General features: G+C 46.7%; 1 protein-coding gene across 2 annotated transcripts in view; it reads left to right on the forward strand.

The window, feature by feature from the left end:
- Positions 1–15,393, forward strand: part of RBMS2 (RNA binding motif single stranded interacting protein 2) — a 74,733-nt gene that overhangs the window by 39,347 nt on the left and 19,993 nt on the right. The window contains exons 1-2 of one of the 2 annotated variants that reach the window (XM_082212693.1): positions 9,733–9,985; positions 10,528–10,718. In XM_082212693.1, the coding sequence (XP_082068819.1) occupies positions 9,866–9,985; positions 10,528–10,718 (311 nt within the window). In that variant the 5' untranslated portion in view covers positions 9,733–9,865. Of the gene's footprint in view, positions 1–9,732; positions 9,986–10,527; positions 10,719–15,393 lie in introns of those variants that run through there. The other variant, XM_082212694.1, reaches the window with a different exon arrangement.

A 15,393-nucleotide genomic window follows, 5' to 3' on the forward strand; every position in this document is an offset into this window, starting at 1 on the left:
GACTCAGATTTAAGAAAATGGGGGGGGGGGAGATATATCCGTGTATAAGATGCCCCCTAATTTTTTACATTATTTTTAAGGGGAAAAACCTAATCTTATACATGAAAAAATACGGTGTGTGTATGTATGTGTGTGTGTATATATATATATATATATATACACACACACCAAAAAAAACCCACCATATATATCTTTGGTTTTTTGTAAAATTGCAAAAACAAAACTCAAGTGTTAAATATTTAGTTTAAATAATAAGAGAAAATATATGTAATAGGAGAGAATATATATTTTGCTGTCGCATATAGAATTCCTTGGTTGCCCTGCAAGTCTTTTTACTGGCTATGTTTAGATTCCAAGTTCTTTAGGTGCAGACACGTTCCTTGAATGTCAATTGTTCCAAGTCACCCTGGAGCCTGGATATAGGACAGGCCATAGGTCTAAATGAATACTAAAATAAGCATGACTAGGAGCTGCCCTAGAATTGTGGGTACCCTAAAACGTGCCCAGAGAGGCCTTCCCTGGTGCCCCCCAGGGTTGAAACGAAGCTTGAAAAAAGCGTTGTAGCCAGTAGTTATGGGGTGCCTGTGACCATTTCTCCAGTTTACAAATGTGCCCACAGGCCCCCCCCCCCAAGGCCGTAAACCCCTGGCGTAAAATTAGGGGTCCAGGTCCGCGGCCTCCTGCCCTTCACACATTTTTTCCTGCCTTCAAAAATGGCCGACTGGCTCAGCCTAGGAGGCTAAAGAGGTAGCATGGTGGTGAGTTTGCCCGGGCTCTGTTGGGCAGTTGCCCAAGCCGGCTCTCCTGTTCCCTCTGGGAGCAAGACACTGATGTGCATATGACAGATGGCTTAGGGCAGAGATTTTAGACATGGAGGCTTCCTGTGCCACAGCTGCCCACCTGAGGAGTCCTGTCCGCCTCCCAAATTTCCAACCCAGAGGTGAGACGGGTTTGTGACCTTCATGCCTCAGAGCGGCCCTCCAGTTGGACTAACTCATGGGTAGGCAAACTAAGGCCCAGGGGCCGGATCCGGCCCAATCGCCTTCTAAATCTGGTTCGTGGACGGTCCGGGAATCAGCATGTTTTTACATGAGTAGAATGTGTGCTTTTCTTTAAAATGCATCTCTGGGTTATTTGTGGGGCCTGTCTGGTGTTTTTACATGAGTAGAATGTGTGCTTTTCTTTAAAATGGGTTATTTGTGGGGCATAGGAATTCGTTCTCCCCCCCCAAAAAAAAATATAGTCTGGCCCCCCACAAGGTCTGAGGGGCAGTGGCCCGGCCCCCTGCTGAAAAAGTTTGCTGACCCCTGGGCCAGCTGCAGGTCAGGGCTGGGCTGGCTTTACAAACAACCGCAGTGAACTACAGTTTATAGCTTCCACTTCCGAGGGACCTCGAGTCTCGACATGTATTTAAAAAACTACCAAGTTTCAATGTCGACATAACTGCTTAAGAAATAAAAGAAAGCAGACTCTAAAACAGCTATGATTGTTCTGATACAACTTTTCTTATGAAAACAGGCTTGTTGCAAAATATATGTCATACCCTCCAACATTTCTCTGATGACAATAGGGATATCCTATTCCGTAATAATAGTTATTATAATCAAAATATTATTTATACCCCATCCATCTAACTGGGTTGCCCCAGCAACTCTGGGTGGCTTACAACATACAGTATATAAAAACATTTTTTTTTAATTAAAAAATCTTTCCCCATACAGGGCTGACTTCAGATGTCTTCTAAAGGTGGTATAGTCACTTATCTCCTTGGCTCGGGAGAAGCATAATTCCATACCCTTCAAAATTTCTCTGATGAAAATAGGGACGCCCTAAGGAAAAGTGGGACATTTCGGGATCAAATCAGAAACCGGGACAGCTTCTGTTAATCTCCCCCTGGAAAATAGGGACACTAGGAGGGTCTGCAGTGAACAACAGTTTATGGCCTCCATATACGGGGGCCTCAAGTCTCGACGCATACTAAAAAACTACTAAATTTCAAATTCGACACAACTGCTTAAAAAAAAAGCAAATAGACTCTAAAACAGACATTGTTGTTCTGAGACAATATTTCGTCTGCAAACAGGCTTGTTGCAAAATATATGCTTTATTTAGATGGTTTGCTTTTAGTTGGTTTTTTGTACCAGTATATTTGCAGAAGGAAAAGTTTATTTTACATTTCCATTGTTGTCCTTGATGTTAGAATAATTTTTTGGTAATGCTATGAGGCCTCGGTATGTCTCAATCTGGCCCTGGGCCTTGGTTTAGAGGCCTGCGGCTGGAGAATGAGTTCTGTGGGCCTGGTGTTTCTTAGAACCCTTTTGGATGTTGATCTGTATCAACATATCTTCACAGTTGAATGAATGAAACGTTATTGTTTAAAGCCATCCACCACCGCAATATAAATACAGCAAACAATCATTCTTGACATATTCCACAGATGACAGATATACAAAAGAAAACAGAAAAGTAATACTCTGCCCTCCCATATGAATCACACATTATCCCTCCACAATAAACTATAGAAGTGTTAAAAATACAATGAGCATGTTGTATTCTCAGATGTTCCTTGTGCATGAAGTGAAAATGGGAACTGGAGTGAGTGTGACCATGTCAAAATAAAAAAGCAACTGAAGACACAGGAAACTTCCGGTTGTGCTGCACTTGACAATTGTAAGGTCTCAGCCAAATCAGCCTCATACCAGCAAGCCTGCAGGGCTGTCCACAGAAGAATATCATTCCATTTTAATTCACTAACCTACCTGGGAAAATGAAAATGAAATGTCAGCCCACTGCTTCTCGGGAGTGGTTTACAAATTGCTGTTAAAATGTGAAAAGGTGGGAGTTATCCTCCCCTCTGGCCAGAGCAGCCCTATGCGCTGTGCTGTGCTCTGTGACTCTTCTGGGCATGCTTTCTTATTGAAAGGAGGCAAGCAAGCCTGTAGCATTAATTTGCGCAAGGAAGCAACAGGCAGCTCTTTCTATAGAGGGCTAATTCTGAGTCTGTATGGGGAGTTGGTGAACGCTCCTATCACACCTGCTAAGGCAGAATTACCCATTGAATCAGAGGCTGATTAGAAGGAGCTGATGGCTGAGAAATAAACCACGCACGATTGCAGCAGGCAGGCCTCCTCTGTGGGTGGGCACTCGCAGGAGTCTTTTTAAGTATTTTATTTCTGTTTATTATTTTGTGGCACACTCACATGCCCGGCACTCAGTTTGGGACTTACTAGAGTAAGCGCATATCCACCCACCACGACGAAGTGACGTCTTTATATTGCATTTGCTCAGTGGTTGCTGAAATCAGCTGGATACGGGAAAGGGCCTTGTGCTGGAACAGTTGCTGGTTGACAGGAACCAACATATTCTCTATCAATAAAACTAGAGGAAGTGGGGATGTAACGCCGTGTTTTGATTTGCAAAAGGGAATTGCCCAATAGCACAGACCCTGTGAGAGCCAGCAGCTGTGTCAGATTTCTTTACTTCTGCATCCCAGACCTATTTAGACTATTTTCTTAACATAACTAAACTGAAGTTGCCTGCTATGTTGTAGCAGGAGAAGTAGAAATGGAGGGACCGGTTGGAAGGCCAGAAGGTGAAATGGGGGTTGCCGACAAAGCAGGTGCAATAAGTATCCAGAGTGCCCGTTTTTGAATTTACAAAATTGTAGGCTCCAGAACTATCTCTCTGATTGCATAGGGCATTTCTCTTTTGAAGCCAGGTATTATTTCATTGGGGGGGGGGGGATAAATACTGAAAAACTAAACCAAGAGTTTCAATAACAGCCCTGCCAAATGAGGTTCATGTGCAGTGTTGTTCCCTATATTTCACATTAGCAACTACGACAAGGAGAGCGATTTGTGACAGCTCTGCAGTGTAGTCCACTGAAGATTGCAGGTTGGGGCAAAAGGGCTGTGTGGATTAACCTGAGGGGGAGAGAATGGCTTACAACAAACCTACAATTATTATTATACCTCGGTAGCAGTTTGAGGGTTGGGCTGAGGGGCTCAGAGAATAGCTTGCAAACAACCTTGCAGCGGAGCCCACTGTTATTGTTACACTATTGCTGGTTATGGGGCTGTGCTGAGAGTGGTACCTCGGGTTAAGTACTTAATTCGTTCCGGAGCTCCGTTCTTAACCTGAAACTGTTCTTAACCTGAAGCACCACTTTAGCTAATGGGGCCTCCTGCTGCCGCCACGCCGCTGGAGCATGATTTCTGTTCTTATCCTGAAACAAAGTTCTTAACCTGAAGCACTATTTCTGGGTTAGCAGAGTCTGTAACCTGTAGTGTATGTAACCTGAAGCGTATGTAACCTGAGGTACCACTGTAGTTTATAACAGCTCTGCAGTGTAGCCCACAGTTAATGTTACAGGTCAGAGCTGGAACTGAGGCTGGTTTCGATTCTTAAGTCAAACATCCTCCATATTTATCTATTTTAGATATTTATATTCTACTGAATATTCATAATGTCTAAAATGTCCTGTAGTTTGCAGCAATCTGGTTAAATTGTCCCCTCAGTTTTTCTTCCCAGTCTAAGGGCTCGTTCACACTTCTGCTTGTTCCATGCCTAGAAAGCAGGAGTCCTAGAGGTTTTCCGCTTGCCCCATGCTTTCTCGGCATGGATCCGAGCAGTTTTGCATTTGCCTCACAGCTTTCCCCTGGAAAAAACACGCTTTACCACTGAATCAGAACAAATGGCAATTCAAGGAAAACTCAGTTGCCATTTGGTCTGATTCAGCAGTAAACTTCAGGTTTTCCTGAGGAAAGTGGCAAGGTAGTTGGAGGTGTGGTGAAGCCCTCAGTTTCATGCAGAAGCACTGTGCTCAGTTGATCTGCTTGCAGACAGGTTAAAGGTAAAGGTAGGGATGCAGGTGGCGCTGTGGGTTAAACCACAGAGTCTAGGACTTGCCGATTAGAAGGTCGGTGGTTCGAATCCCTGCGACGGGGTGAGCTCCTGTTGCTCAGTCCCTGCTCCTGCCAACCTAGCAGTTCGAAAGCATGTCAAAGTGCAAGTAGACAAATAGGTACCGCTCTGGCAGGAAGGTAAATGGCGTTTCCGTGCGCTGCTCTGGTTCTCCAGAAGCGGCTTAGTCATGCTGGCCACATGACCCAGAAGCTGTACGCCGGCTCCCTCGGCCAATAAAGCGAGATGAGCGCCGCAACCCCAGAGTCGGCCACGACTGGACCTAATGGTCGGGGTCCCTTTACCTTTACCTTTAAAGGTAAAGGTAAAGGGACCCCTGATTACACTTCTAAATATTCAAAACAAAACCCCTTTCCTCCACACAAACTAAGATCCCAGTCTGAAAGAGTAGTGACTCCCATTTTTGCTGCTACCTGTTCCTTTTTGGGGAGGGTACCCATTGTCCATATGCAGGCACATTAAAATGTTGACTTCCTCAATTGTTTTCTCCAGGCAGCTCTCCATTCCACATTGGTGAAGGTGTTGGTTTTTTAAAAAAAGTTGTATTCCAAACCATAAATTCGAAGTATGCATCTCTCTTCTGTTTTCACATCTCTGTGAGCACAGCACCAATCAGATCCTGTGAAGGCACCAGAAAGCGAAGCCAACTTGGCCATTTTTGGCTAGGGAGGTGGGGGGGGTGAGCCCATCAGCAAAGCAAACTGTTCACCTAATTCGCAAAGCTATAAATAAGTAAGCAAGCAAGTTGGCCGGGCCAGGAAAAATGACCTTGCCCTCTGCTTTTGTTTTTGGCTAAGCAGCCCGCAAACCTTGACGCAAGACTGGCCCTGCAGCCAGATCAGTTGAATTGCCCCTTGCAACTACCTAGGGTAGTGCAATAAAGAATAGCTAAAACTTGCACGTCTATCACAGGTGCTTCCAGCAAGCCCGCAAATGAAGTTACTGCCAGCACTCTTGCTTGCCAGTCTACATGATAACAGGTATTCGGAACAAGCTCTCGCTGAACCTGAACATTGCATCAAACCTTCACTGCAGAAGAGGGAGTTTCAGGAGGTTTTGCTTGCCAATTCAGAGTGCTTCTGGGGCAAGAAAAGCTGCACTAGCTGAAATTCTCTCTTCTGCTAAAGCCGTTAAAGGCACAAGGACCCAATTTTCTCTTGCTTTTGATGACGTTAGTTACTTAACTTGGTGTGCTCCTTAACTCCCATATCTATGGATGTATTCACAATAACAGATTGCTGCTGGAACTGCTGTGCAGTCCTGCTGCTCTAAGGCTTTTGCTTGGCCAGTGGCAGTTTGGTGTACAATGGTTGCATGACCCAGCAGCAGTTGCATGCTGTTTTCCTTGGACTGCTTGAATAGTTCAGGAGTAGTATATAACTCCTGTTCTGCTGGGAAGAAATAGCAGTGCGATTCCCTGCTGTCATGCCATCACCCAGTACCTATTGGCAGGGGCAATGGAAGATTGTGCCTGGGATCAAAGCAGGGGGAGAGAACAATAATGTGCTCCTCACTGAAACAGGGTGGATAAAAATCTGTTAAAAATTACAATGATCAGATTTTTAAAAACTAAACCTGAGAGGTTTAAATCCCACCCCACCCCACCCCAGTTTAAAGGTGGCATTTAACCCAGTTGTATTAACAGTGCCGTCAATACCATATAGCACTGGTCCTGAAAGACCTACATTGGCTCCCAGTACATTTCTGAGCACAATTCAAAGAGTTGGTGCTGACCTTCAAAGCCCTAAATGGCTTTGGCCCATTATACCTGAAAGAGCGTCTCCACCCCTGTCATTCAGCCTGGACACTGAGGTCCAGCACCAAGGGCCCTCTAGCCGATTCCCTCCCTGCGAGAAGTGAGGTTACAGGGAACCAGGCAGAGAGCCTTCTCGGTAGTGGTGCCCGCCCTGTGGAATGCCCTCCCAACAGATGTCAAGGAAATAAACAACTATCTGACTTTTCAAAGACATCTGAAGGCAGCCCTGTTTAGGGAAGTTTTGAATGTTTGATGTTTTATCATGTTTTTAATATTCTGTTGGGAGATGCCCAGAACGGCTGGGGGAACTCAGCCAGAAGGGCGGGGTATAAATAATTTTGTTGTTGTTGTTGTTGTTGTTGTTATTTGTTTGTTGTTATTCGTGTCTACTCAGACATATGTACCACTGAACTGAGCTGGGCTTTCTCCCAGGTCGGTGGCCATAGGAATGCAACCTGAATATCTCTTTGCGATAACGACCTCATTTAAAAAAAACACCTGACTTTAACACAAGCCAGCATGTTAAGCAGAGCAATCCGTACTGGGGTAGAGAACAGAGGGATGGGCTAGAGTGGAACAGTGAATCCACTGTCTGCTGCCCTACTGGCTTGTGCTGGTCAGGACAGTCTATGCCAGCTCCAGGCTAGTGGTAGCGGTCCTGAAGATCAGGCCCCTCAGGGGGATTCCCATGGCTTTAGATTTCTTGGATCCCCACCCTGAAAGGAACATTGGAGCCTTCTGCTGGCTACTGCTTTCCATCCATCTGGGTGGTACTGACATCACCACCACAGGGGAGGTCAGTGGAGAGGCAGCTATGCGCCGTCCAGCCCCAGCCACATCAACATGGAGGGCGTGCATGCATGTGTGCTACAATTGCGCCGAAAGTCTGCCTTTAAAAACCAAACCCATGTGTACGATGGCCAGATGCATTGTTCAGAAGAGGGGAGCTTCAGCAGTTGTAACATACATGACAGCTATTAAAGGTGAAGGAATCCTATCAGCTTTTGCATCTGGCTGCCCTAGAGACAGGTAAACAGAAATCCATTCATTTTCACCATTGCTCATATTGTCTCTAATCAATCAATCAGTCAGTCCAAAGGTGTTTGTTTATGTGCCTAGATTGTATAAAGGTTTTATTCTGTGTTAAACCAATTCATTTTTATTATCATGGTAGTCGTATAGTAATTATTATGGCAATATACATAGCCTTGTTCAGGTAGTATAACTTGCACAATAGAAAAAAAAATGTTTTAAATCAGTTGTTCAAATTGATACATTTTTCTTGGTAATTACAGCATGGATCAAAATCACATTTATTTAACTCATCCACCCTGCGCTGATACGGTAGGGCAAACAGCGCAGTATTAAAGTGTTTTGCTGTGGGACTTATTTCTTGAGGACTATCGCTTGAAAAGTTAGTTGTAAACGCGCTTCAATAATAAGGGTGTTTAAAAGTGATAAAAGTACATTTTTCTATCCTTTTAGTGGATGGTTAACAAGCAGTGGAGGTTGGTTTTGGTCCTTGCTAGTGAATTCAAAGTAACCAGGGTGCAGCAGTGAATTAAAAAGAGCCTACAATGTTCTTTTGCATTGCCCCTGCTGTCCTTGCATGTGGGTTTCCCCTCCGCTCTGACTTTGCTGATGCTCCTCTGTCTGTTCCTTTCCGATCCCAGCTTAGGCCTCTCTCGAGCGTTTAGCAGGCCTGCTGGATAGCATAGCAGTTTTGCAATATGAATACCCCACCCAGAATTGTCCCAGTGGGCAGGGCAGACTCGGTGACTTCAGCAGCACTTAGCAAATGAATGATGGGAACGGAGCGTCTCCATGCGCGGCCAAACACATGTGCATCTTGTCTAGCCCCACACATGCCCCGGAGCAGAGAAATGACTTTGAATGCTCAACAACCCAGTATTTTAGACTCCTTCCCCTCCTCCTGCAGTCACAAGACCTTGACAGCGGCCTGAGGAACGGGTAATGTTCTGAGACGCCACAAGGATCTCTGCGAAGAGAGTTGAGCTGCTGTGGCTTGCCCTAGGAAGCAAGCTCGGAAAGATAGAAGAAATAATACTTAGTTGCTCCTCACGCGTGGAAAAAGGAAATGAAGTATGGAAGGATATGGATAAGGTTGCCAAGGTATATATACCAGACCCTGCTTTTGTATCATTAACAGCAGCTTGATCTGCAGACATTGGCAGGTTCTAATGTTTATCACCGTCCTGTAAAAAGAAGCAGCTGCTTATTTCTGCAGAACAAGCTTCTGCTAAAGGTGCAGGGAACAGGCCAAGCCAGTTGTTTTTTTTCCTGGCCAGTTGGCAACTTTAGTCTTCAAGGGACTTTCCAAATTATTTTTTTTAAAGATTTTATTCAAAAGGCATAAGGGCATATCTTCATTCCAAACATTCTTCGGTTTCCATGCAACTTTAACTATCTTAGCTTTCCCTAAAAAAGGATCCTGGAAATTGTTGTTTGGTGGTGTTCTGAGAATACTGTTGTCCGTAACCCTATTTCATAGAAGTACAATTCCTAGGATTGACTGGCAAGAGGAAATGAGTGTTGAATTCACTTGTATGAACCCCAGTTTACTGCCAAAAGCATCATAACACGTTCTTTTCTTTTTTTTTAAGGGGCTGGAACAGGGTAGCAGAAGAGTTGTTTTTTTTAAAGAAAAGATCAAAATGGTATGGGCAGGAGGGGATGTGTGGCTTATGCTGAATTTTGTAAATGGGACATTCAGATACTGTAAGCAATTTAAAAAATAAACTTTATCAGTGTTTTCCTCAAATCTGGATTAAATGCAGGGATTGCAGGCTGGCATTTTGATATCAATGATGTGTGGTTGCTGTGAAAAATTTGCTTGCCTGAGGAGTACCCATCTCACAATAAAAACCCACCTGGAAGCACCTTTGGTATCAGGGAATAATGCTGTACATAGCAATCACCATTAAGAATGGACGTGCTAACTAAAATAAGTATTAGATTTATGGAGCAATAGTAATAAAAACAAATTGTTGTTCAGGGTACTGAGAAAGTCTTTTGTTAGTTAAAGAAAAGGATTGTCTACAAACCCCCCGAGATGAGAATGTTCCAACTAAATTTGCTTGTTGACTGGCGTGATTGTGACATCAAAGGTGGCTTGGCCAATGGTAGAGAGGCAGCTCCCCCTTCCTTTTTGTGCTCTCTTCTCTGATGGTGGCAGTGTTGGGGGGCTTTTGTTGCATTCAGGGGTTAAGATCCATTGGGAGGGTGGAACTTCTGATCATCCTGGATGAGGAAACCTCCTTACTTCTCCCCATCAGGGGACTGAAGGCAATTGATCAGGGACCTCTTTTGGCCAGGAAGGGTGGTATGAGGGAGAAGGACTCAAAGCTCCCTGAAGCAAACTTGGCATAGGCCACCCTGATCTCACAAATGCATGTCGGTTGGTTGATTTTAAAGTAGGGGTGGAAGAAGAGAGGAAGTGCTGGTTAGCCCTGTCATTTTTGTCCCAAAAACCTCTTTATCTGACGCTGTCCAAGACTGGCTGCACCCTCAGAGAGCTTATGCAAAAAGGAGACAATTGAGCCTTCTGTCTTCTACCAACTCCCTCTCTCTGCAAGGCATTCTGCACATGTATCTCACAGTTGCAGCTCGCTTTTTTATATACCCTAGGAAGTTGAGGAGGAAGTGAAAGAAAGAGCTGAGTGGGGGCGATTTGGGTTCCACGTTGCTCCTTCCATGCCCTTGGAAGTCTAGTCCTATTAGCAAGTTTACTATATGCTGCCCTAAATCTTTTTGACCTTTCCCCACAATTCATCTGCACCTTCCCGCAGTCCCAGACCCTCATTTTGTTCTCTTCCTTTGCCCTGCAGCCTTATGTCTCAGTGGCCCAGCAGATGGCACCCCCAAGTCCCAGTGGCAGCAGCAACAACAACAGCAGCAGCAGCAGCAGCGGGCCAGGAGGCGGAGGTGGCGGAGGGGACCAGCTGAGCAAAACAAATCTCTACATCCGGGGCCTGCACCCGGGCACCACAGACCAGGACCTTGTCAAGCTGTGCCAACCGTAAGTTACTGGGACGAAGAGACCCGGGAGGGCGGCGTCATGCTGTAAACGGAAGCTGAAAAGAACCGGGTCAATAATTTATTGCCCTCCCAACCGTCTCCATGGCAACCTCTCCCCAACCCGAGTGAAAACCCCAGTCTTAGAGAAGATGCTTTCATCAGCCCCTCTGAGGTCAGGGTTCTCAAATGGAGGCATTAGCATTTAAGCCGCCCAAAACGTATTCCCTGCAAGACAGACATCGGCAGTAAACGGCTTTCAGAGATTCCTCCTATGCTTACTAGGGGTGGGGGCTACTAAGTTAGATCCAGTGGAACCTCATGGGCCAACAGGAGGGATTTTAGGAGAAGCAACAACGACAAGAGAGCCAGTAATATCACTGCAACTGACAGCATGCTGCATAGCTCAGCTGGTTAGAGTGTGGTGCTGATAACTCCAGGATTGCAGGTTCAGTCCCCGTATGAGACAGCTGCATCTTCCTGCATTACAGGGGATCGGACTAGATCATCCGCAGGGTCCCTTCCAGTTCTTCAATTCTATGATTCTGTGTGGATTAGGAGGAGAAAGGATCAAAAGCATCGAGACTTGGGGGTTGAGGGTTGGTTGTGGCCAAAGGAGGTTGCTATAGGGAAATCTGCTAAATCAGTAAGGAAGCCTTAGTTGCAGTAGGTCAGGGCAGGCCAGATCCAGGTCATGCTTGCTTATTAGAGCAAACAAAGAATTAGAGCAATTCTGCTGCTGCCTACAGATCTCCCGTTGCCTTTTTGTGTGTGTGTTCTCTTCTGGTTTATTTTCCCTCTTGACTCTCTGCACCTTTGCCTCGCCTCTCCCTTCAACTAAACTGGAGCCAAGTCATCAGTGGATCGGTTGGCTGGCACTTTGCCTCCTGGCCCATTGAAGGCGCTCCATGTGGAGAGGTCATGGGGCTAGAAGAAGCACAAACTGATATCATCCGTGCCGTTTGCACCTTTCCAATGAGGCCCAGTCCTTAAATGCGAGGAAGGCAAACGGGCAGAATGGAATCTGTATCCTCACCTCCAGTCCAGGTTTTACAGTCCCCACCAACCCATCGTGAAGGGGAGCACCTCCATGCACAACAAGCTATTTTAACTATGATTATATATTTATTTAGGACGCGGGTGGCGCTGTGGTCTAAACCACAGGGCCTAGGGCTTGCTGATCAGAAGGTTCATGGTTTGAATCCCCGCTCCCATTGTGAGCTCCCATTGTTCGGTTCCAGCTCCTGCCCACCTAGCAGTTCGAAAGCACGTCAAGTGCAAGTAGATAAATAGGTACCGCTCCGGCGGGAAGGTAAATAGTGTTTCTGTGCCCTGCTCTGGTTCGCCAGAAGCAGCTTAGTCATGCTGGCCACATGACCCGGAAGCTGTCTGCAGACAAACGCCGGCTCCCTCGGCCTACAGAGCGAGATGAGCGCCGCAACCCCAGAGTCGTCCACGACTGGGCCTAACGGTCAGGGGTCCCTTTACCTTTATAACAAAGCCACTCCCTTGCCCCCACCACCCCAAAATCAGATTTACTGTGGAAAGGGAAATGCCAGGATAACGCACTGAAAAGTGCACTATAGCAATTACTTGATGCAGTGTCACATAGCCTCCCAGCAAACTCTATGCAAGCAAATCAGGATGAATGCTCAATAAGCAGGTTGGCTGGAAGCAACCCATATTTGAGACCCTGCAACCCTTGTGGCATAACATGCCTCTTAGTGAGCGCACCTCCTTGCCCCCGCGATTGAGGGAGCCGGGGCTGTGTGACGTCAGCAGGCTGCGTGCAGACGCCGTGGGGGAGGGGGTTGCACTCAAGACGTCAGCACACCCCGCTGATGTGTTGTGCACATGCCCCGTGGTTTGCGGCGTGACGCAAGCACACCTCTTGGAGTGTGCACATGGCTGCCAGGGAATTTTGAGGGGGGGCCGGCCCCTTCCTTGAAATCTTTTTGGGGGCCCTGCCAGATGGGACGCCTGCCTGCCAGTGGTGACCTTCGGGCAATCTTGTTACCCATCACCAATGCTCCAAGGACATGTTGTTGTTTAGTCGTTTAGTCATGTCTGACTCTTCATGACCCCATGGACCAGAGCACGCCAGGCACTTCTGTCTTCCACTGCCTCCCGCAGTTTGGTCAAACTCATGCTGGTAGCTTCGAGGAAACTATCCAACCATCTCGTCCTCTGTCGTCCCCTTCTCCTTGAGCCCTCAATCTTTCCCAACATCAGGATCTTTTCCAGGGAGTCTTCTCTTCTCATGAGGTGGCCAAAGTATTGGAGCCTCAGCTTCAGGATCTGTCCTTCCAGTGAGCACTCAGGGCTGATTTCCTTCAGAATGGAGAGGTTTGATCTTCTTGCAGTCCATGGGACTCTCAAGAGTCTCCTCCAGCACCATAATTCAAAAGCATCAATTCTTCGGTGATCAGCCTTCTTTATGGTCCAGCTCTCACTTCCATGCATCACTACTGGGAAAACCATAGCTTTAACTATACGGACCTTTGTTGGCAAGGTGGTGTCTCTGCTTTATAAGATGCTGTCTAGGTTTGACACTGCTTTCTTCCCAAGAAGCAGGCGTCTTTTAATTTCGTGACTGCTGTCACCATCTGCAGTGATCATGGAGCCCAAGAAAGTAAAATCTCTCATTGCTTCTATTTCTTCCCCTTCTATTTGCCAGGAGGTGATGGGCCCAGTGGCCATGATCTTTGTTTTTTTGACGCTGAGCTTCAGACCATATTTTGCACTCTCCTCTTTTACCCTCATTAAAAGGTTCTTTAATTCCTCCTCACTTTCATAAATAAGCCCAATAACAGCTACAGCAGTTCCAGTTGTTCCAGCTTTGTCATCTTGTTTTGGGGGCTCAGCAGTAGTCTGTCTAATACCCTAACTCTGAATGGCAAGAAATGTCATTTCTTTGGCTGACCCCTGATCTTATGAGTGGCCATGTGAAGATAGCTGTACCCCAAGTAAAGATTATTGCAAGGGATTTTGGGAGGCGGTGGCAATTAGGGGGCCTACTAGTGTGCGCATTCACCCAGAGAGTACTGCAGTTATGTACTGACATAGAGACGCCTGTGTATTTATCTTCTCTGCCATAGCTTGCCCGATCCCACTTCTCCTTGCCTGGAGGAGACTGAAATAGGCTAGAGTGCTTAAAGCTAAGTGGCTAGGAGGGGCGGGCAGGGGGCTGTTCCTCTCTTACCTCAGCTCACCCCAGCCTGGAATGCTGGATCTGGCCCCAAAGCCACACTTGACAAACACGCCTCCTTCAAAACCAGGAATCTGCCCGGGCTGAGTGTGAGGGAAGGGATCTCTGCAAGCTGCTTGTGAGCAGGGGGCGGGGAGGAGGTGGGGAAGGGAATGGGGCCTAGAAGTCGAATGCTGGTAGTGGCTTGGAGCTGAGGATTGTGGGTTGCATTCCTGGTTTTGCCACTGCCTTGCATCACTTGCGTGCAGTGCCCCTGCCGCCTCTCGGTTCCCACATCTGCAGAGCAGCAGCCTCCGCCACCACCGCCCTCCCCGAGCCTGAGATCTCATCGCTGCAACCACAGCATTCATCCTGCTCTTGAAACCCTGCAGCTGGATTCCCCTGTGTGCTGGCTGGGAGGCGCCAGAACTTGGCTGTTCTTGGCGCCGGTCGGATTTCCTGGGCTTGTCCTTTCCTGGGCAGGAAATCCTGCTCAGGGCGAGCAGGAAGCATTGGTGGGGGGACAGTTTGGGGTTGAAGGGGGCAGCTGGGATGGACTCTGAAGGGTTCATTGTTGGGGGGAGGGGAAGGAGTATCGGACTCTGTTGCCTGTTTTGAGAAAGGCTGACTGGTTATTGGCGGCTGCGTTCACACCGGGTTTTTGCAATAGGTTGGAGATGTTTAAGCGCTGCAATCCTGTATACATTAAGCTGGGAGTAGCACTTTCTAAATAAGCACTTTGTGTCTGTAAGGCAGCGACCCAGGGAGAATCTCCTGCTGAAGTAAGTGGAAATTACTTCTCAATAACCATGCCTGAGACTGGACTGCTCCCTGACTTCACATAACAGTAGTTGGAAGGAATGCTTCTCTTTGGGAGGAGAGTTCAAGAGGTTCAAAACTTTTCTGGCCAGAGAGGAGTCAACCCCAGAATTGTTAAAGACAATTTTCAATAGAATCATAGAATCATAGAGTTGGAAGAGACCACAAGGGCCATCGAGTCCAACCCCCTGCCAAGCAGGAAACACCATCAGAGCACTCCTGACATATGGTTGTCAAGCCTCTGCTTAAAGACCTCCAAAGAAGGAGACTCCACCACACTCCTTGGCAGCAAATTCCACTGTCAAACAGCTCTTACTGTCAGGAAGTTCTTCCTAATGTTTAGGTGGAATCTTCTTTCTTGTAGTTTGGATCCATTGCTCCGTGTCCGCTTCTCTGGAGCAGCAGAAAACAACCTTTCTCCCTCCTCTATGTGACATCCTTTTATATATTTGAACATGGCTATCATATCACCCCTTAACCTCCTCTTCTCCAGGCAATAGCTCCAGGGCTTTCTTATTCTTGCCTTGGGGCATGCTGGGAGGATGGGCAACCCATTTAAGGGCACTTTTAATGTTCTGATTATTTTAAAGCAGATCGCTATAAAGGCAATTTGCATGTTTGCACTGGATATACATAAGAGCTACAATCTGAACTCTGTGTGTTCTAAATGTCT

Source organism: Podarcis vaucheri, assembly GCF_965113315.1.
Source record: "Podarcis vaucheri genome assembly, chromosome: 2".
NCBI classification, from domain to species: Eukaryota; Metazoa; Chordata; class Lepidosauria; order Squamata; family Lacertidae; genus Podarcis; species Podarcis vaucheri.